Here is a 22,624-nt window from a genome sequence, read left to right as displayed (position 1 = left end):
ACTTCAGTAGGGGTACTGATTGAAATGGATATTCTTGTTCTACAGAGGGTCAGATAAAATGGTCCACTGATGAAATCTCCATGAACTATATAGCAGCATTGCCACGTTCCGTAGAATGGTGTTTTCTGAGGAAGTTACTGGGGCTAGGCTTCAGAGATATGTTTTCTGATTTTTTTCCCTTAGTCCTAAAAAGAACTGAAATTTGGATTAAGATTCTTTCATAATGCATGCTTACTCTAGGAAACTCACTCTGGATTGTTCTATGGAAAAGCTTTTCACTGGTAAATATTAGCTAGCACAGGTTCTTTTTTTTTTTTTCCACATTATGACTTTTGGAGGAGAAGTACACTACCATCTGAAATCCCAGAGGTAAAATCCTAGTTTATTTAATTAGGAAAGATATATGTTCACCACAAATGTATTTCCCTTCTTTCCTATTTAATTCTTCTTTCACTCTAAAATGTTTATTTACCTCTGAAGACTAGTGATGGTAGTTACTAATGATTATTGATTCTTCTATCTGAACTCAGTTCTGTGGTTTCTTTAATAAAAGAACATCAGGCTGAATAGACTGCATGATAATAAGTAAAGAACTTTGGCTTGGGCAGGTTTGTTTAAATTTTTTTTTCAGCAAATTGCTTGTAAACAAATAGGGCACCAAACACAATCCTGAGTTGTTACATCTATTTTGAATTGCAATTGCACTTGTTTTAAAGAAAAAGGACATCTGTAATATAGTAATAATCTAATCTAGGAGGTCCCATTTTATTCTTCCTTAGAGCAAAGATGGAGAGGACTGTGATGAAAAGGAGGACTCTAAGGAGGACTTCTAAAGTTGGGGGGTTTTTAATACTGCATCCTTGATGTATGCAAAAAAAGCTTGTTTGATGAAGAATGGTGAAGAATTATCTTCTCTTTTTTTGTACTTTTACACATCTGCTGACACAGATTACGTGACAGTTTTGAAAACTGAATTGTAAGTCCAAGTTGTATTGTATTACTGTTACATTAAGACATTTTGTTTAGGTAACTGAGGTGAAATTAGTATTTACAGTATTTTAGAGCTATGTTTTAGAGCTATGTGTTCTGAGGAGTGTATATTACAGCAAACCCTGTATGTGGTAAGAAGGTCTTCAGCAAATTTATTTCAGGTAAAAAGTATTTATTGTGAGCATTTTAAAGACTGAGAAGAAGTATTTCAGAAAATTAGACTGTGTCATAATTCAGTGAATGAGAAAGTTGTTATTAACAGAAGGGGGCAAAAAAGAAGAAGAAAAGGAAGAAGATAAGTCACAGCCTAAGTCTATAAGGGAAAGACGGAGACCAAGAGAAAAACGACGATCTACAGGAGTTTCTTTTTGGACTCAGGATGTAAGTAAACTTCATTTGTAGCAAAATGGAATGTGTATAGTGTACTCTTAAAATAGAGGATTGTTTAGAGTAATACAATATATAAATAATTGTTCTAGAAAAAAATATGCCTTTCAAGTTAAATAGTCTTTGTTTTTGTTTTGGTGCTTTCAGGAGCAAAATCAAAATTAAGTTTTTCAGTTGATAGTGCTATCAAGAATTCTAGAACACTGTAGTAACCATAACTTAATAGGAATTAATCATAATCTAAGGGGAAAAAATTAATTATTGAACAAATGTTCTCTATTGCATGCATACCAAAGCTGTAAAAATGAGACTCATTATTTGGCACGTTGCAAGTAGCTATGTATTTTGCATCTTAAAAAACTGCTGTCAGATTAGAAAGGTTATAGTTGATGTTTTAGACTATTCTTTTTCCTTTTCTTTGTCACAGGATCCATATATAATGTAAAAGCCAGATTTTCATGTGTCAAATGCAAAGTTGTTTCATCTCCTTCTGGTACTGAAAACATGTACCTGTTTGAGAATTTTCTTCATAGATCCTGTATATTCTCAGTGAAGATTCTTCTGCCCTTACATTTTCGTATTAACAGTGTAGAATGCATTAAAATCTTACTAAGCTTTCAACAGTTTAATTATTTTTCCTCTCCCACCTCTTTCACCAGAGTGATGAAAATGAACAGGATCACCAGTCCGATTCAGAAGAAGGAACAAATAGGAAAGAAACGCAGGTAATTTAAGAAAGATAATTTGTTCATTAACTTTTAAGAGATATGTTTTGATTGTAAAATTTTTGTTGCAATTGAATTTACATGTCAACAGTGGCCATAACTGACTGTTTTGTCTTCCACTCTGATTATGTAGAATTAGCATCCAGAAAATGTGGATGAGATTTTTGACACACAGGTCAGGGACATGATGCAGCAGGTTACTGGAGAAAGCATTCAGTTTCTACCCAGCAAAACCTTTATTTCATCTACACTGTTATTTTCAGATAAATTATGTCCAATTACTTACGCACACTAATTAAAACCTTTGAAAATTAAACCCAGTGCTGTAATTATTACAATTAACAAATAATATGGGAAGTTAATTTAAGGAAGCACTGAAAGTTGAAGAGCGCAATGTATGTCATTTCTCCGTTGAACAAAATGGTTTTCTGGACATCCTAAATGAGTTTTACTGGTCTTGATAAAAAGTCAGTGGAAAACAGTATAATAGGCTTGATTTGATGGGAAAAGTCCTTAAAAACAGAATGGTGTGTGACAGGGGGATGAAAAAAGTGTTAAAAGGGAATTAGTAACATAACCTGTGCTATAAGAAGAATGTATTTCCTTTGACCTAAACCCTGGAGTAACACACTACAAAATCACGTTCATTACTGAGGAATAAAACTCATGGGATATTTCTTTCTTTTTTGTAAAGCTTCCATTACACATTTGTTAAATATTTTAGTTAAGAGATTCATTCTGTGCCATTTTGATTTGCTGTATTTTTTATTTCTGTGCCACATTAACATAAATGCATAGTCCTGTTTCCTTTCCTCCCAGTAGTACATATCATTATCCTTAGATCTGTAATTACTTCATATTCTGTTCTGTAGAAATTAATTTTGGTAGAACATGCTGTGTGGTGCTTCTGATAAAATTAATAACATTACAGTGTAATAGTGCTAAATCAGTCCCAAAATTATGAATATTATTAAAAGGGTGAGTGTGGAATGGTGGAGAAGTGTAGAACTGACTGACCAAGAGTGCTTGGACAGGTGCAGTGTTTGCTATGTGCCCAGGCTCAGAGGGTGGTGGCAAATGAAGTTCCATGCAGCTGGCACCTGGTCATGAGTGGAATTCTCCAGGGTTCAGTGTTGGGGCCAGTCCTGTTTAATACTTTGATCCATGCCCTGGCTGAGGGGGTGTAGGACACCCTCAGTCAGTTTGCAGATAACACCAAGCTGGATGAGAGTGTTGATCTGCTGGAGGGCAGGAAGGCTCTGCAGAGGGATCTGGACAGGCTGGACCCGTGGGCCAAAGCCAGCTGGATGAGGTTCAACAAGGTCAAATGCGCCCTGCACTTGGGTGACAACAACCCCATGCAGCACTTCAAGCTTGGGGAACAGCGGCTGTAAAGTGCTCAAGGGATAAAGTAGCTGAGGGTGCTGGTCAGCCATGGCTGAACATGAACCAGTGTGTACCCAGGTGGCCCAGAAGGCCAGTGCCATCCTGGCCTGTATGAGCAGTAGTGTGGCCAGCAGGACCAGGTGTCATGGTTTGACACTGGCCAAAAAAGCCAGGCACTCACGAAAACCATTCACTCATTTTCCTCTGCTATAGCTGAGCAGAGGAGGGGAAAAAACGAAGGGCTCATGAGTTGAGATAAGGATTAGAAGAAAACACTCCTAAGGGCAAAACAGGCTTAAACTTAAACAGCATAAAGAATATTTATTATTAACAGAATCAGAAGACGATGATGAGAACTAACATAAACTTTTTTCCTTCCCAGCTCCTCCCTCTTTTCCCACTGACAGCACAGGGAGAGAAAACATGGGGTTTTTTAGTCAGTTTGTCACTTCTGATTTTCTTCTGTTTGTTCAGAGAAAGAAGGGTCTTCTGTTGTACTGTGGGGTCCGATCGTTCCCCTCCCCGGGAGACAGTTCTTTGTGAACTTCTCTAACTTGGTTCTCTTTTCATGAGCAGGAGCCCCACCCAATTTGCTGCAAACATGAGTCCTTCTTATGGGCGAAACAGGCTTCCCACAACAGCCCCGTGAGTCTCTCATCCACGTGAATGCAGGTTTTTTAGCTCCTTTTGGCATCCACTCGCTCTGTCATGTGAGTGAACCTCTGCATCTCTCGTGGACCCAATGAGCTGCGGGGAGACAGCTTACATAACTATAGTCTTTTACCACAGTTTGCAGAAGAAAATTTTGGCTCTGGCATTTGGAGCACTTCCTCTCCCTCTTTCTTTACTGACCTCAGTGCCGCAATGTTGGTTTTCCTCCCGTGTCCTCACCTTTTCTTTTTTCTCTGACTCGGAAAAAAATTCTTGTCCGTAGATGTGGTTTGGGTGCATGCTACAGAAAAAATTAGAGGACTTTAGACAAAGAATGATTTCTAGCCTGAAAACATTAAGGAATCAGAAGAATCATTATCTGATGTCGCGGTGAACCATGGCCAACTCCAGGGTCAGCTGAATCAAGTGGATCAAAAGGTCCATTGGTTTGATGCCTCCACAGCCCAAAAGCCTTGGAAGTCACAGGCAGCACCCCAAAGGCTGTGAAAAATATATAGATCCGAGCCTTACCATTGGCCGCTGCCCTCCCCTCCCCTTATTTCTCATATTTGGTTGTCTTTCCAGAGAGTTTTATGTTCCTCGGTAGTTGATTGGGCCTTGCTACTTCTCCCTGCCTACTCCTTCTCCCATTTGCCACAATTCCTTCTCCCCGCCTTTGTAATGACCCCTGACTGATGTATTATTGGTTACCATGTGTTTTCCACACCTGTTCTGTAGGGGTATAAAACCCCATGTCAGCCCCATTTTCTTGGCTTCTCCGTGGTTTTCCTGTGTTCTTCAATAAACCCTCTCCCCCACGAAGAAGTTTGTCCGCTTCTTTCCTGCCTCCTTCGCGCACCTTCGCCATTGGTGGGCAAGGTAAACCCAACCAGGAGCTTTGACTGCCCTCCTGCGCTGTGATCAGCCCCCATCCTCCCCTTCAGGGCAGGCAGAAGATTGCCCGGTGCTCAGGGCAGCGTTCTAGCAGGCAATGGCACTGCGGCAGCCTTATTCATATCAGAGATTTTTGAAAGAACTGTCTTGTCAGATTTCAGTTTGTGCCTTCTTTTTCTTCAGAACTGTCTTTTGACTCCTTAGATGATCATTTGTCCATAAAGGAAAGCTATTAAAGAGAAGTCAGACTTTGCTAAGCACTTTTGACAGTTTGAAGTTGTTCTCTAAATTTGTTTAGGCTTTTTAGTATTAAGAGCAGAGAATTTCTTGAATTAGCAATGCTGTGTTGTTACTTAAAAGAAGTTGGTGTTCCTGCTAGAAGAATAGTCTTAGATCTAAGTTGTAGGATAGCCACTTAAAATAAGGAAGTTGAAAGATCTCTTTGGTAGATGAAGTGTTTCTGTGAAGCCGATTTTTAAGTATGATGCATTGCAAAAAACCCCTATTAATTTGAAAAGATACTGCAACTGTGGTTAGCTTATAATTAATGGATTAACTGTGGAATATTCTACAAAATCTCTTAATTCGCAGCATCGTTCGTGCTCTTGACAGAAAATAGCAGTGTTTTATTTGGAGTGGTTAGGCTATAGTATGTACCTTTAACATCCTCTGTGCAGTAAGTGCACTTCAAGGTGTCAAAGGGGAAATTGAGTGTATTGTGGAGAATGTGGCTGTTTTCCTCTGTACATTGAAAAAATACAGTTTCCTTCTATAAAAGGAAACTAAGCAAGCCACGTCAGCCCTCCCAGAAAACCACTATGGATGGGGAAGGCTTCAGCCACTGATAGGTGAGTAACATTGGAGGATGTCCAGGTGATGATACAGCAGTAGAGTTTCTTGCCTGAAATGTCTTCACTCAAGATTGGAATAATAATTGGAAGAAATTATGAATCTGTATTGACCAGCCAGAGGGGAAAAAGGTTTGTATGACTGATGTAATGCTTAGAGGGCACTCCCTCACTCTTAAGTCATCCTTTTAATTAAGTTTTTCTGGTCAAATAAAGAGAGTTTCATTTATTACTTTCATTCCTTCATTCATTCCAGGTAAATCCACAGGGACAAAATTTGCTATGTCATTTAAATTAAGTCTAATAAGTACTTCCTTATGTTGTTGGTGTAGTAACTTGTTTCCAGTCATGCTATGTTGAAACAGTGATCCTGTATCTTAATTTATTGTTTTGAGCTGCAGTCATTATGTTCAAAACATCATAGCTAATGTTAAAGAAGAGGAAGAAGGAAGAGTGAATTTGAGAAATGCCGTTCTGATGCCTTTGATAACAGTGAAGCAAATCCAGAATGCACCAACCGCTGAAATGACTCTACTGTTTAGGGCACTCCAGACTTCTGGAGTGTTATGTTAACATCCTGTGTAAATCATATTTTGGCAAGTGCATTCTAGCACATATTTCTCTTATTTTCTGGACATAAAAAAACTGAAGCTTGACAAGGTTTAGCTAATGCATGCTGATGGATAGCGTGTGCATTTGACGTAACTGTTTAGTTGTATTTGTTCACAGATGGTTGTATAATTTAATTAAATTATTGACTGATCCATTCTCTTTCTCTCTTTTTACCTCTCCCCACTTCAGAGTGAGAGCCTTTCAAGGTATGTGCAATTTAATCAAATTAATTTAGAATTGTTATACTTTCTGTCTGCATGTTGTCATTTTAAGTTCTTGACATACAAATTCAGCTTAACTCCAACTCCTAAGTTGGGTTGAGCTTTAAAAGGCTGTGATAATATTTAGGTTTCGTATGAAGTGTGATTGTAAAGCTACAGTCCTGCCATGTGTGGGTGGAATATGCCATTCTGGGGAATATGTTGAACTCTGTATTTGTAATGCACTGAAGGCAGGCTGGGCATTTCATAGAACATAGTGGACACAGTATTATGCCCTACAGATTTTTCAGCATGGACCCAGCTTTTACAAAGAAGACAAGAAGTTCTTGTTGCTCCCCTTTTAGAAAGCCTACTAAAAATTTTCTGTGTAACCTCAAGAAAAATACTACAGCCTCTGAAAGCTGTATTTCCTTGAGATTTGTTAAAAAGTAAATGCTGAAATATTGATAATTTTTTTTAAAACTGATCTAATTTCTTTTTGGACCTTGAGCTTTAATTATCGAATTCTGTTATGTTCTTACTCTGGTGAAAATTTGTTAAATAAAACTGCTGTAACACATGATTAGTGAAGAGGGAACAGTGTGAAATTACTCTTAACTTTATTAATACTTGTTATTTAGTTATTAGGATAAAGAATACTGAAGATTTGTTTCATCAACTGCTTCTGTTAAAATACTAGAAGTCACATCAAATGGTTCTGAAATCTTGATTTCTGTAATGAAACTTGGGGAATTCATCTAGGCCATTCATCTAGTGTTTTTTAAAACACTTCAATTAAACGAGTAATTTTTTTTTTAAATATATGTTCTTTATAAATAAAAAAGGATTAAGCTACCTAAGCTACTATAAAGTATTTTAAGACATGTAATTTGCTTGCATTAAATAATTTAATTACATTTAAAAGAATTCTCTGTATGCATTGCTCTGCAGACTGAACAATTTGAAAACATTTTCACCCAGAATATTGAAGTACTGGAGAATGTAAAAGTGAAATTTGCATCAAATTAGAAGACAGTGGTCTAACTAGAACACGTAATTGCATTTGGTTGTTTTCAGCTGGGTAGCAGCAAACTCAAAATGTTTGATACAGGTCAGTGGTCTCAGTTTGGCTGCAAAGGCGAAGAAAAATCAGAAGTTATCTTTTACAGATATGATACGGGATCGCTCAGCGTGTCTGCAGGTGATCGTTACGATTCAGCGCAGGGGCGATCGGGGTCACAGAGTTATCTTGAAGATCGAAAACCATACTGCAGTAGACTAGAAAAAGAAGATAGCCCTGATTTTAAGAAGGTATCTGATCCAATAAGTTTGGGGCAAAAGTAGAACTTTATTACTGCTTTTCTTAAATTGTGTGAAAATAGTTTCACGTTGCATCAGAAATACTGCTTAAAGTAACTCAGCTGAATGGAGAAGCACAGCAACTGCTACAGTGGGGGAAAATACACATTATGAAACAGCTTCTGGCTTTCGTACATTTCAAGGCAAGGGAGAAATCCAGAGGAGCCAAGATACAATCAAATAAAGAAATAATATGGTAGTATTTATCATACGAAAGGTATTATTAAAACTGGTGTACTCATATGTGAAGCCTTTTGTTACATGTTTGCCAACTTACATACATATAAGATAAAAGTATGTTTAGATCTTGCTTTAAAATAGAGGAGGAGTTTGTTGAAAAGTTTACTGTGGTGGTGTAATCTGTGAAGTCTGAAGAAAAAAAGGCGGCTTAATTATGTGTAAGGTAAGCTGTGTGCTCCCTATGCAAAGCTGCTTTTTTCTAGAAATATTTAGTAACAGTTCCTTACAGTTCTTGCTAATTCTAAACATCTTTATTTTACTTCTTACTGTTAATATATTTATTAACTTTACATGTGGTTCAATCATACTTTCTAAGTTTTTCAGCTGATCTCACTATTATCTGGTATTTTTTAATGAATATTTTCTCTTAGCTTTATGAACAGATTCTAGCTGAAAATGAAAAACTGAAAGCACAGTTACATGACACCAACATGGAACTTACAGATCTTAAGCTACAGTTGGAGAAGACCACTCAGGTTTGTATGAAACAAAAAGTCATGTACTTAGCCAACAATGTAGATAGTAAACCAGATGCACCCCAGGCTATGGGCCTGTCTTTACTAGGCATCAGCTTTCTTGTTTATCCAAAGATGGGAATGGAGAAGAGTACTTCTCTGTCTCTAAAGAGAAGAGAGTGCAGGATTCTGGTCTTCAGCTGTGAACAAAATGTGTGAGACTGCTTCTTGCCTACTTAAGTAGTAGCGGTTCTTGCCATCATGTATCTGCATGCAAACTTCTTTGCAGGGTAGGGGTAAACACTGTCTGCACTGTTAATCTTATATTCAAACTGACAATTGGGATTGATTGATTAATTCATAAACCTGCTGGCAGATTGGCATAACCTGCCAGTTGTTCCTGGCTGGTTAGATAGCTTTATCTTGGAAATGAAGAGACTAGTGCATTCCTATATATAGGATAACTGCTGTCACGTAACAGTGCTGTATACACTAATACAAGACACACACACTGAAGTCAGATTTGTCTAAATTTGTCTACTCTTGCTGTAGAGTGTATCATATTCTTGGATCATATTTACCACAGTTTACCTGTACTTAATTGTCTTTCATGTGTACCCTGCAAATGTTAGTGAAGAACATTTAAAAGATGCCTGTTTTGTAATGCTTTTAGATAGAAATACTGTATTAGTCCTGTTAGCCAAAGGCTGTGTAGTGATTAAGTAACATGGATGGTCACAGAAGAAGTGCATGATAAATCCAATTTGTTCTTCATTTCAGTGTTACTTCTCTGAACACACTTCAAAATGTTTTTGATTACATACTTCAGACAGAATACTAAAATGTCTAGTATTTTTTTTCCTCAGTTATGTGTTGTTTCAAAGCACCTGTCAATGTCTTCATAAATTTTGTGTTTCAGAGACAAGAAAGATTTGCTGACAGATCACTCTTGGAAATGGAGAAAAGGGTGAGTTTCTGCCAAGGAACTTCTAAATACTCCAATTCAAGCTTTGTTTTTAGTTTGTTTTGCAACCCCTGGTTTGGATATATTTTAGTAGGAAGAGAAGCCTTCTTATAACTTGCATTTTTTAGAGGATTTGGGGATTTTAGGTTTCAAAGTGGCAATGAATGTGAGATGGAATTACTCTTAAGAATTGCCTTTAGTTTGCCTGTTCGTTTGTGATAACCAGTTTCTAAACTCTGCTGCCCTCCAGGGATCTGCCACTTGTTCCATCTCATCTAAAACAATGTTGGCATTCCAGAGGGTTAAGTAGATTCATTGTGTGTCATCTTTTAACACATTTCCAAGATTCAGAAAAGTTAATTTCCTCAGAGCTTTCAAGAGACACCCATTGTTATTGGTAATGCGATAGCTGTTTCTGCCTCACAGACATGAGACCTTAAACCTGCTAATGATATAAAATAATCTTTATGGGCCTCTTTCCTTCTACTGTAACTTTTTTACAGAGGGAATGTGGTACTGGGGCAGGGGGAGAAAGTGGAAGAATGAGCAAGTAGTGTGGGAAGAGGGGCATCAGAGTCAGAGACAAAATTGAATGGGAAAGAAGTCATGTAATAAATTCATATGTGAGGTGGACTACAGGAATTATTTCAGAAGTTGGACACATGATAATTTTAGGCTGTAGTTTCATGGTAATTTAAAATCCAACCCTGTAAAAGTTTAGTTTCACAGCAATGTAAAGCAAACTACGTTGATTTTGTGGTGGTCTTGGCTTCCTTCATGACTCTGAACACTATGTGTTCTTTTCTTCTCCCTTGATCCTGGAGTGACACATTAGAGACAAACAGGAAAAAAAAATTAGACGCTGACAGTACAAAGTGATGTAAACATTTATTTATCCCTGGTAAATTTCATATTCATTAGCCTTTTATATTTACTTTCCAATATTTTAGGTTTAGAAAACAAGTTTTAGTTCTACGAAACTGTCTGGTATATAAACAAACACTTGGTAGATTTTATAGGAGCAAATGAAGATGTAGAAATACTTTCAGGCACTTCCTGAAGTTTCATTATCTTTGCCTTAATAGTCTCACCAGTTAATTGCTGCTGTTTAGCACCTATTTCTCTCTTTAATTTTTTGGCATCCTAATGTGGGCAGTGATTTCATCAATAGAAAGGTTTCAGCAGCAGATTTAATTGGTTTCTTGCTTGCTAGCATGATGACACAAGTGGACATTTAATTATTTAATAGATGTAGCTGCATCCATTACTGTGTGGGTTTGTAGGTAATGCACAGAGTACTGCGTAGATAGACATTATTTCGGTTTTAAATTACTGCTTTGCTTTCTCCCAGAGCAGGCCATTGCATTAAAACAATTAGCTTTATTAGAAATTCTTGCACCTTTTTTTTTTAAGACATTTAGTCCAACAGCAAAATGTCTTTCAGAATGTTATTTTCCCTAATGTATTAGTATTAAAGCCAGTGAGTAAAATAATTAACTTAATGATGTACGTATGCAACTTAGGTGCTGTATGGCTGAAACTGGATTTACACAACATTTATATATCTGAATCTTGTTCATAATTATACACTTCAGACAGGAATTTAAATGGGGAATATATTTATGATTGTATTTTCTGTGTTGTTTAAATCTGAAGTTTCACTTTGAAAGTGACTGAAACAGGATTCTCAGCTGTTAGTCATCAATAGCTGATCTCTAGAAATAAGCTTATCAAATTCAGCATTTAAAAATAATTTTAAAGACACCTTTTTAATGTGTAATGTAACAATAAAAATGCAAAAAAATAAAAGAAATTATAGAGATTTTCTAAGAATACTTTTCCAAGTATATGGCTTCACTAAAATAAAATATAAACCTAAAGACGTTTATATAAATTACACAGAGGAGAGGGCAAAAGTAAAGTAGTGAGCAAAAATTATAAGAAATAAAAGGCTGACAGAGAAAAACCTGAAGGCATCTTCAGACTGCGACATTTTCAAGCTGAAACCTACCTTTTCAGTGAAGAAAATGAGAGTATATATTAAGCTTAGATTTGCACAGTAGTAAAAGTGGGATTTTTGTTAGTTACTTACATCAGTTAGCTCACTGGTACTTATGCCGATTACTGTGACTATAAGAAAAGTTTTAACTAAAAGGAGTTAAGTACATTAAGTAGTAACAACTGCAGTAATATATTACTTTGATAAAAATTAAAGTTGTTTACTGTAACGGGAAAATGTTGGGGTATAATTGCACTGTGATTAAACTAAATTCAAATGATTTATATCTGAAAGGTGTCCGGCAAGAGTCAGTATCTACTGGGCGGTATGATCTAACCAAAGTTTTACACACCTCAGTCAATGCTGCTTGCTGTTTGCATAACACCATTGTATGCAGATGCATATGTCCACTTGGCAATGATCTGTTGCTTTTGCCTCTCACACTCTGGAAAAATCTGAATGTAGAGTACTGATAACTGCAGCTGCTTTTAAATGAGAAACACTGCACTGTCTGACACAGGAAAGCAAGCAATCAAGCTATAAACCCCAAAGTCTACTGCATTGGCTGCTCATCTGTCATATGTGTTGAAAAATAGGTTTAAACAAAATAATGGGGTTGTGTATCTGCACTGCAGACTGCAGTGTAGTATAGAAAACCCTAAGCTAACTTTCCATAAACTAGCTTGGTAATATAATCAGTGCAATCAAGTTCTATATAAAGGATAATTTCTCCTGCTTCTCAGGTAAAAAGGGAAATAAAAGGAAAACTAAACTGTAGGAGAAATGCAGAAAATATTCAGGAAACATTTTCTCAAGCAGCTGATCTCACATAGCTAGATTTCTTTGGTACTCAGCTAGGTCCTGTAATGTCAGTTGTATCAACACTAGGTTGCAGTTTGGATTGTGGGCAGATCCCACTGAGCTGAGACAGATGTTTCAGCTACCTTTGTCTGTGAAAGCTTATGCTTTTATGCTTGTATCTTTTAATATTCTTGTTTGATTCTGATAATTTTCTGCATTTCTTTGATGTTAAGGTCTTACAAAAGCCTAGCTCATGAAAAATAAATCCAAATAAGTGGTACTTAAAGTCTTTCTAAATTAGTGAAAAGGAAGGGGTATGTTTTGTAGGGCTTGATATGAACTTCTATATCTCTTCCTCCTTGGATATTAAAATTTCATTTTGGCCAAATTTCTATATATCACTGCCATCACACAAGTTTCCTGTCCACACTATGCTTTTGGTTGTATGATCTATGAAACTTGAAGTTTTTCACTGTTACCACAGTATTTACAAGTTGTAATTTTTAAAACATTGTATTGTTCAGCATTAACACACATCTTCTGATTTAGGAAAGAAGAGCGCTAGAAAGAAGGATATCTGAAATGGAAGAGGAACTGAAAGTAAGTAAACTAGTACGCTATTAATAACAAAGTACATTATTATGTCAGTGAGACATAGTCTGGCAGTATTACTGGTCTCTATAATTTCACTAGAAAATAACCAAGTTACAGCTGCACATCAAAGTCACTCCTGTCACACAGCTTGTAGCGAAGCTGCTGTGCTGGCATAAGCAGTTGTATGTGTAAGATTGAGAAGAAGGTGCTGAGTTGTAGGCTTCTATAGTATGGCTAACAAGAAACATTCAGAGATGGTTGGAGTGAAACATATCTTGATCTAATCAAGATGGAATTGCAATCTACAATTTTTATATGATACTCCTAAGTTTTATTAACTTACTAATTACTATTATTAAAATCCATTCTCATTAAATAATGGTAGCATATAATTCTATAGATATTTAAGCATTAAATGTTGTTTCAATCTTTATCTCATGTTCTTTATTAATTAGGTGGCATGTTACAATATTAAAAACTTCTGTTTGTATAGTGTGAATAATAATCAGGTTTTAGTTAACAAAACGCAGTAGATAGATTTCAGTTGTTGACAAATAAGTAACACTTAGCATACTGATTTCTGCTTTTTTCAACTATGTATAAAGTGAATCCCAGAAGCAAAATAATTTGAAATAAATTTCATTTCTGTTTTGTTTGGGTTTTTTTTAACCATTCCCCCTTATCAATGTTAAACCCTCCGATATGATTAAGAAGGGTGAGAAATTGGGTGGGTTTATTTTCTATTATATCCTAAATATTGGACATGGCCAACCAAATTCATAGAATTTAAGTGGAACGTGAAAGTACCATTATTTTGACATTCGATATTTGTCATGGATTAATCAAGTTTCCTATTAAGCTCATTTTTGAGCTCCCTCTGGTGCTTGGAAATGGCATTAACTTCCAAATACTTTTCATTGAAAGACATGCACCAAGTTCTGTTGAAGTAATTGAAGCTGACAAGCAGATATAGGCAGAAGGCAACTGTGATGCCTCTGGCTCCCTTGGATTCAGACCAAGACAGTTTGCTGTAAGGGAGGGCACAAGATCTGTGATTCCTTGAGGGGTCTTCAGAAGTGAAATACAGAAAAAACAAACTATGGTAGAGGAAAATAATTGTCTGCCTTAGAGTAGAAGACACGATGTGAGGTTCTAGGGAAAGTTGGGCTTCTGATAAAAATAGAGAATGCAAATATATTGCTTTTTTCAAAGGTTTGCTTTTGATAAGCAATAAGCAAAAGTTTTGAATTAAAGATTAAATACTCTTCCCATAGTTTGTTGCACGGTCATTAAAAAGTATAGGTTAAATGTGTCGTTATGTACAGAGTTTTGAACAGGAGATTAAGTTTGTGCAATGAGGATGTTAAGTGAAGAATTCCAGGAATAGCTCTCATTGTTAATGCATCCTGAACTGTTTTGGAAAGCTGTGACTAATCACTACTGGTACTTAGATTGCTTTTCAAGAATGTGCCACTTGTTTGATACTTTCCTTTCACAGCGGCTTATTTACTTTAAACAGGACTGTCTCTTCTAAGTTTTCTTTCAATTCTGCTCGTCTAATATATATGTGGGGGTTTTTTTCTTGTTTTCACTCCTATTTCTTTGATTCCTGCAGAACCTGCAACAAATAAAGCAGATTCAATCTTTGAAACACATAAATGAGCGACTGGTGACTGAGAATAGGGCCTTGACCCGAGTGCTTGCCAAGTTGTCAGGGTCCTGTAGGCAACTGCGCTCTGTGGACTTGTAATTTCTTCCTTCTCCTTTGTTTAGCCAGGCAGGTGTTGACATTCAGTTTGTGCTTGGGCAGAATTTTACTATTAACACTTGCGTGTCAGAAACTGACTCAGTGCTGCTCGGTTCTGGAGGTGTGGCTAAAGCTAAAGCATGGTGCCCAGTGTACAAGCTAGAGGTGTCGCAGATGTGTTGGTATGGTGTGGTATTGCCCCTGCTAGCACTGAAGCTTGTCCTTGAAGATAAATTGGCAAGGATCCAGGAGAGCTTTGACATGTTAAACCTTGGCAACAACTGAAAGGATTTGAGTTTGCATGAGGATACACTAAAGTCAGTCTCTTGTTTTGATGTTTGTGTAAATGCTCAAGTAGATTGGCCTCTAGCTTTCTAACAAACTGAAAATAAGATTTGAGCTTTCTTACTGCAGTTTGGTTTAAGTGCATAGAGTTGATAAAAATTTAGTCTTAACAAAAGAGTGTTTGAGAACTGGTTTCAGTACTGTGTATTCCTGAACAGTTGCATGAACCTCCTTTTTTTCTTACATTTGTGTGTTTTAGTGTTTTAGAGGGGACCAAAGTATTGTTTTTTCAGAAGTGTATTGGAGTTTCAAATTGATTACTGTTTTCATGTATTAACTTCCCATTTGGGCCTTGCCAATCCTTATTTTTACCTAGACAATTTAAAACATCCAGTTCTAGCACAGAGTTAAGATTATTGATTTTTACTGCTATATATATATATATATAGGCATTCCAGTGTGGATGAGTCCTACAATGCATGGACTGTAAAATCACAGACACAAAAAAACTGCTTAGTGTGGCAGATTGGTTCAGACCCCTTCTGATAAGGTATGAACTGCTTTGAGTTCCATCTTGGAAAAAAAAGCTAGTCTGTTTTCTTAGTGTTATTGCAGGGCTGTTTCAGAAACCTGTGGAAGGTTCAAAACTTACATGAGGATCAAAATGTGGTTTCATTCTGCACCAAATCTATATGCCTTTCTTCCTCTTAAATATAACAAGTGTCTAGGCTGGAGGTTACAGTGAGCTTTTGAGGTATGTAGTTGAAAAAAAGAAACCAACCTTCTGCACTCTTGCGCTCTGACTCTTGCTAAACTGCTTCCTTTCATTTACCCCCCTTCCCACTTAGAAAGGAAGGCGATGAGTGTACAGTCTGCTCAGAATCTGATCTCAGGTTTTCCCCACTAAGAGGCCTGAAATAAAGAGGAGGTTTATCCTTTTGCTTGGTGTCTTCCTGGAATTGGACTAATATTAGGATGTGGTGTTCCTGATCCAGGCCCTGCATTCCTCAATGCTCCCTTGTGTGAACCCTTACTGAAAAGTGAAGTCAGCTCACTGACCTGGCTGAAAACAAGTCCCTTTATTCATTATAGTATTTGATCCATCTCACCCCAGTATTGTTGGATCACTAAATTAGCTGTGCAGAAAGCAGCAGGAGCACACTGCTGCATGAGGAGGGAGAGCTGTCCCTTTAGGGCAGTCCGTCTTACATCAGCCTCAGCTAACAATGTGGTTTTTCAACACAGCTGAGCTAATCTAATGACTGCTGTCCACAGCTGTCATCCATACTGTCTTTTTTTTGCTAGCACTGGCATTCCTTTAACCATGGTAAGCCATTTGGGGTATTAACCACAGAAAACCATTCAGTATTCCTCTCCATAGCAGGAGTTTTCAATGGCAGGTCGTTGTGGAGCTTGAGTAGCCTGACCAGCAAAAGAGAAGCAATGGAAACACAGCAGGGAGCCTTGACAGTATGATGGTAGGTTAACAACAGCAGTGTGCCTGAGTAATCTGAACAGGTGCTTCAGCAGTTCATGAGCTTTTTGTAATCTTTATTCATCAAGTTGTTTTGTGTGTACAAACTGTTAAATCCTCCAAGAAACACAGACATGCTTATTACTGTACAGATCCGAGATGGCTCCACATAGGTCAGATGATTACTGAATCTTTATTTGCTCAATGATAGCACTGCAAAGTTACTAGCTAGTCATGATACAGATAGACAAAATAGTGCATTTTTAATCTTATGCTAGAGTCTCAGGAAGCTGCTTTGCTATTTTAGTGAGAACTAAATTGGAATTCAAAGTGCAGTATGTAATTAATTTTACTGAATTTACTGCAAAGGGGTTTTTTTCCTCCCTCTTAACATTAAAGGCGTATGGTGTCACCTCACCAGAAGTTTGAATACCCATAGAAATGCACTGCTCCAAGAGAATTGTTTAAAGTATGTGGGGAGTAGTATAGATGAGAAGTGTAAGTATTTTAGGTTACTTGTGCTTATCCTTCCTGTTGAATCTCCTGGTATTCTCAGAATCAAAGAATCATTTAGGTTGGAAAAGACCTCCAAGATCATCAAGTCCAACCAGTACCCCAGCACAACCACCCCTAAACCGTGTCCCTGCATGCCTCATCTTCTTGTCTTTTAAATACTTTCAGGGATAGTGGCTCCACTGCTTCCCTGGGCAGTCTTACTTGACAACTGTCTTGGTGAAGAAATTTTTCCTACTATCCAGTATAAAACTCTCCTAGTGCAACTTGATGCCATTTTATCTTGTGATATAACCCTTTTGTCTCTTACCAGTCTTCCCCTATTCTCTAGCAGACTAGCAACAGAAGACAAAGTATTTCCTTAAGACCTATTCTACCTATTAATTGAATCAGGATTAAAATATATTTACAGAGATTTGCAGATATATAGTGGTACTGGATTATGTTAAAGCTCTAATTTTGAACAGTGGATTTTGTTAAGGGAGTTCACCAGAAAATACACCTCTCTGTGGGTCTGTCTCTATGTAATTAACCATTATGGGCTGCAGCTCCCTCCCTACTCAGTAAGCTGAAAGAGGACTGTGACATTCCTGGACTGACTTTGAGGTTTCATTGGAATGCACACACAACACTACTTCTCGAGGTACCTATTTAACCAGTACAAAACCAGACTCTTGATTCCCTGTGCATGGCTAGATGAAGGCTGTTGTGATTTCACCCAGTACCTTTGGTATGAAATCTGTAGCAGAATGGAAAGGAGGAAGGAAAGGTTTTGGTTGGTTTGCCTGAACAAATGGCTGTTCCATTGTTTGCAGACACATGCATATTATCTGGATACGACCCCTGTCTTGGACAACAGTAGTTACTTTTTACAGCTTAGAAAACTTTTAAACAATAATGCTTGAAAATTGCAAAAAGATCACTTGTGTTGCCCAGTTTCAAACATAATGACATGATTTTTGAAAGTAATCAGAATTTTACAGCTCTTTTTGTTTTCAGAGCGCAGCTCTCACTTGACTATAATGGAAGCCTCCCTGTGACTCTCTAAAGAGCTCAGCTTAGGTGGCTTTCCTAGGCTCCACCATAGAGCAGAGTTGGAATCAAGGATAGCAGAATGATTTTTTCCTAACCGAATTGTAGAGACCACCTTTTTTCTTCTTATGATTTCTTGTCAACTTCCTTTCACATACTTTGGTATTTGCAAAATATTATTGGGAAATAAACTAGAAATCTACAACCTCAGTCATTTTCAGTTCACCATTGTGTTTCACTGTGAAAGGGTCTGCAGTTCAGTGAAGTATGGACAGACGGAGGTGTATAAATGAAGTCTCTAGTGCACAGTTAATTAACCCTGCATTTTTAAACTCTTCAGTTCTTTCTATTCCATTATAATGTTCTGAATATAATGGGATTGAAAGTATAATTTTCATATAAGTATAGTATAAAGTATAATTGAATAAAATGAAAACAAACTCGTGCCAAGAAAATAATGAAGAATAGGATAACAGGTGTTACCTAGGTTGGTAGCTGAACTCAGACTTCCTGCTTACACTTGCACTTGAGGTTACTGAGTAACCACTGCAGGAACAGGCTGTTACCTCCTGTGTAAAACCCCTGCTATAATCCATAGTGTAATTTAGCCATGAGTGTGACAGGCGGTTTGTTATCAGTATGTGAATGTAGATACGGAAAACTGCTGAGATTACTTCTCGTTTCTCTGGCAAGCTGAATTTTCCCAGTACCAACCTCTGTGCCCTGACTTGTCCTCCTTTCCTATCTGATCCTGTCCAACTCTCACCTCATTTGGCTTCTGCCTTGCAGCTTTTGTGCTTGTGTGTTACCCGTCTCCTGTGGCAGCCGTAACTTGCCATCCCCTAACCTGTCTGCCTGAGTATGCAGCCTGGTGTTGCTGTGATCTCTTTCAGTGATCTGATCTTGTGTGAACTATGCTATTCAGGGACATGATCTCAAATTACAGGATGTGTGCTTCAACATGAGTTTGGAAGTGGTTGGAGGATTAATGCTATGAGCTAACAAGCTGAATCACACTGTATCTGATCAGGATGAAATCATCCAAGAGCACAGTGGTAGAGATGCTTAGCCACAGCATGTTTTTTTTTAAATTCTGCAAGTGCAGTATAGACAAGCCTCTTTAAATTGTTGGTAATTTCCCTCTGCCCCCTTTCCTCCCCCCTGGAATTTGAAGTATTTCATTACTTTCCTCATGCTACTATAAATGCTTTTGTCAGAGGCTGGTCATCTGCACCACTGAGTTTTAGTGCATCTAGTCCAACCAAGCAAATGAAAACGTCTCATCTCTAGCCCTTAAATATATCATGCTAAAAGGAGAGATTTTTCTGAACTGCTGATATGAAGTGTGAGAACTGCCAAGATATTTAAGCTGAATAAAGATTTTTACTCCCAATCCTTGTCTAGTCTTGCTGCTTTTACTTGGGGTGTAACAGCAAATAACCATCATGTTTCATTTTTCATAGATGCTACCAGACTTGAAGGCAGACAACCAGAGGCTAAAAGATGAAAATGGGGCCTTGATCAGAGTTATAAGCAAACTTTCCAAATAAAGGGTTTACTACAGCAGCAAGTAACGGTATTGCACATCACTAGTAACTCCAGTGGACCATGGTATGGCAGTCACTGGAAGTGTGGGAAGATCCTTCGGAGACTGTCATTTTCAGATATCCTGCCAAACACCCTCTTACCTGTGTGTTTTTTGTATCAAGATCATTGTTTCTGTTAAAATGCAGCTGCTGAGAAGATAAAATGACTGAGAAATCTTGTTTACAGCCACAGCATAATAAGGAAAGTATTCAAGGCCAGATACGCCTCAGATATTTAACCAGTAAGCCTTAGTTGTACATAAACACTTTTACATCAACAAAAGCTTTCAGCTCTCACAGACGACAGTTACTCAATAATGTTTTTGTTGTGCCACAATTCCCATTTTTTTCCTATACTCAGTTTTTCTCTAAGATTTAAGTTTGGATTTTTTTTCCCTTCTAATTTTTCATGTACCAGATTTTCTTGTACAGTGTTTTCACAGCTTTACCATTTGCAGAGACCACACACCCTTTTAAATTACATAATTTGTGTAGCTAACTAGAGTTGTATTGTCCAACCACCTGGAACAGAGATGTTTGGTGGAACATTTGCTTTCACTGTTTGTGCAATATGCATTTATTTCCTATACAAAATGCTTTAAAAGTCAGTTGAAACTAGAAATATTTTAAAAGTCCTGTTTTCTGCCTTTATTGGTCACTTTAAAAAAAAAAAGGAAAAAAAAGAAGTTTGTAGTGAAAGATGTTAGATCCTGTAATTGTCACATTCATTTGAGCAGGTACTGAGTGATGCTGTATATATAAATGTGTACTGGTTTGATTTTTCAGACCACCACGTGGCATGCTTGAATATATTTCCCTATTGCAAATGTCTGTTAATGCAAATTAGGCTATCCAGACTAGTGTGTTTAACAAAGTTCGTTAATTTTTATGGTATAAAGAATTTAGACATTGTACATTGTATGGAGCCCTATCTTTACAAAAGGTCTAAACTATATAAAAACTTTATTACCTTTTTGTCCCATTTTTTTTTCATTTGATAGTGTTCACCATAATAAAAAAATGCATAAATATAACTGCTTCACTACATTTCACATACCTGTATTTATCTGAGTGCTGTCCAAAACTGTTGTGCTAGCCAAAGTAATGTACTAAATAATTTGAAAAGTATAACCCATTACACTCACAATAATGTTTATATGCACTGTTGTTGCCATGTGAGAAGGCATCCAATTTGATAACACCATCATGTCAGACCATTTTATACATTTCAGTGGCCTTTAAAAACAAAAAAGTACTTAAGTGAAGATCGTTTTTGTTAGAAACAGCTTTTATATTTTCACTAAACCATTCAAAATATGACATCCTATTGGCACATAGTTTATTGCCTAAAACCACTGAACAGATCAGCCATTAAAACAAATTGTACATTGTAAAGCTTGTAGTAGCTATTGTATTCTTGATTATATTGTATACTATATTAAATGTGAATTTGTACCCCTTCATTTAAAAAGGTCATTGTGTTCTACTGCCTACTTGGGTGGGGGGGAGGGTTAGCTTTACGGGGGTGGGATATGTTTTGGTAAGGAAGACATGATGTCCTCTCTCTGTTGATTGGTTTTTTGAAGATGTAAGGTTATGCTCTTACTACCAAGCTCAGGATTTTTGATTTTAAAGGTACACGGATAGTTTGAGATATCTTATTGTAATTGATCTGTATGAGAGGTGGGTCTGAACCATAGGGACTTCCGTTGTCTTATGCTAACATAAAATAAAGAATTGAATGGCTGCAACGTATTGAGTTCTGTTACAAGACAGTTAGGCATATTCTGGATTATATTTGGTAAAGTTTGGGTGCCTGTGAATGATTAAATACGTGTTTCTAATATTTTAGTGTTTTATATTTAGGTTATTTATTCTTTATATCTAAAAAATGAATGGCTACTGTGCTATATTGATTTTATTGGTAGTACTGAGCAGACCTTGTATCTGCATGAAACTAGTTGCAAAACCCACTATTTTGGAAAAAAAAATGTATTTTGACATATACAAATAAAATGAATACAAAATATTTTAAATGTGTGAAAGTTTTACTGATAAGACATTGAAATTTGTTATGAATTTAAACCATGTTATAAGTTTGCTATTTAAATTCTTTGGTGGGCATTTTTCATTCATTGCGTTACTTGGATGCAAGGTTCAAGTACCTTTCAAAGATTGTAATCAGATTGTGATTATTTGCACATCATTGTACATGCACATCTGTAAATGCAACAGTAAAAATGCCATATTTATGCAATCTGTAACAACTTGGACAAATGTTTATATATTTTACATAAACCTGTCTGTGTGCAGAATCTGAGAACCATTTTTTACGTGATATTAACCTAATCTCACAAAGCAACTGCTAAACTTGTGTCACTGTCTTATTGTTCGTGATTGTGTCAAAGATCCAATACATCCCCAGAAAATTCAGCTACAACAGAGAGAAAAATGGGTCATGGAAGACTATTTTATTATTTTGGAGACTGTTTGCATGCAAGGAGTATATTATTGCTGGCTGGTGAACAAGCTTCCTTAAATGACTAATGCCTTAAATGGTAATTCAGAACAGCATCTTAGATTTTCAGGGCACTTGTCACAGTGTGGAACGGGATCTCTGTGTCCAGAATTAACATCAAATATGGAGGCATGGAAGTAGCTGGTGTGGAAAGTGAAGAGGCAAAGTGCCTGCCCAGAACCAGCTCCAGCCACGGAGGGAGCCATAACCTGAGGAGAGGAGTGAGTGCGGGTGGGATAGCAGCACGAGCACCCAAGGGGGAGGAGAGGGCAGGAAGCATGGCTGCATAAGGACTGCTTGACCTTAATGGCTCCCAACTATAGCAGTTACCTAGAAGAAAAAACTCAGGAGCTGGAATTTCATT

General features: G+C 37.1%; 1 protein-coding gene across 4 annotated transcripts in view; it reads left to right on the top strand.

Moving 5' to 3' along the window:
- PPP1R12A (protein phosphatase 1 regulatory subunit 12A) overlaps nt 1-22,057 on the top strand; it is a 71,788-nt gene extending 49,731 nt beyond the window's left edge. For 2 of the 4 annotated variants that reach the window (XM_017733289.1, XM_008632833.2), the window contains 8 exons: nt 1,253-1,371; nt 2,037-2,102; nt 6,683-6,699; nt 7,863-8,004; nt 8,664-8,768; nt 9,667-9,714; nt 13,061-13,111; nt 19,620-22,057. In XM_017733289.1, coding sequence (XP_017588778.1) covers nt 1,253-1,371; nt 2,037-2,102; nt 6,683-6,699; nt 7,863-8,004; nt 8,664-8,768; nt 9,667-9,714; nt 13,061-13,111; nt 19,620-19,706 — 635 coding nt within the window. In that variant the 3' untranslated portion in view covers nt 19,707-22,057. Of the gene's footprint in view, nt 1-1,252; nt 1,372-2,036; nt 2,103-6,682; nt 6,700-7,862; nt 8,005-8,663; nt 8,769-9,666; nt 9,715-12,004; nt 12,036-13,060; nt 13,112-19,619 lie in introns of all 4 variants that reach the window. The other 2 variants (XM_008632835.2, XM_008632834.2) reach the window with 2 other exon arrangements.
- Nucleotides 22,058-22,624: the final 567 nt, after the last annotated feature.

The sequence above is a fragment of the Corvus brachyrhynchos genome, unplaced genomic scaffold, assembly GCF_000691975.1.
Source record: "Corvus brachyrhynchos isolate BGI_N302 unplaced genomic scaffold, ASM69197v1 scaffold32, whole genome shotgun sequence".
NCBI classification, from domain to species: domain Eukaryota; kingdom Metazoa; phylum Chordata; class Aves; order Passeriformes; family Corvidae; genus Corvus; species Corvus brachyrhynchos.
The sequence above is the reverse complement of the archived record's forward strand: the minus strand, read 5'-3'. Positions and strand labels throughout refer to the sequence as shown.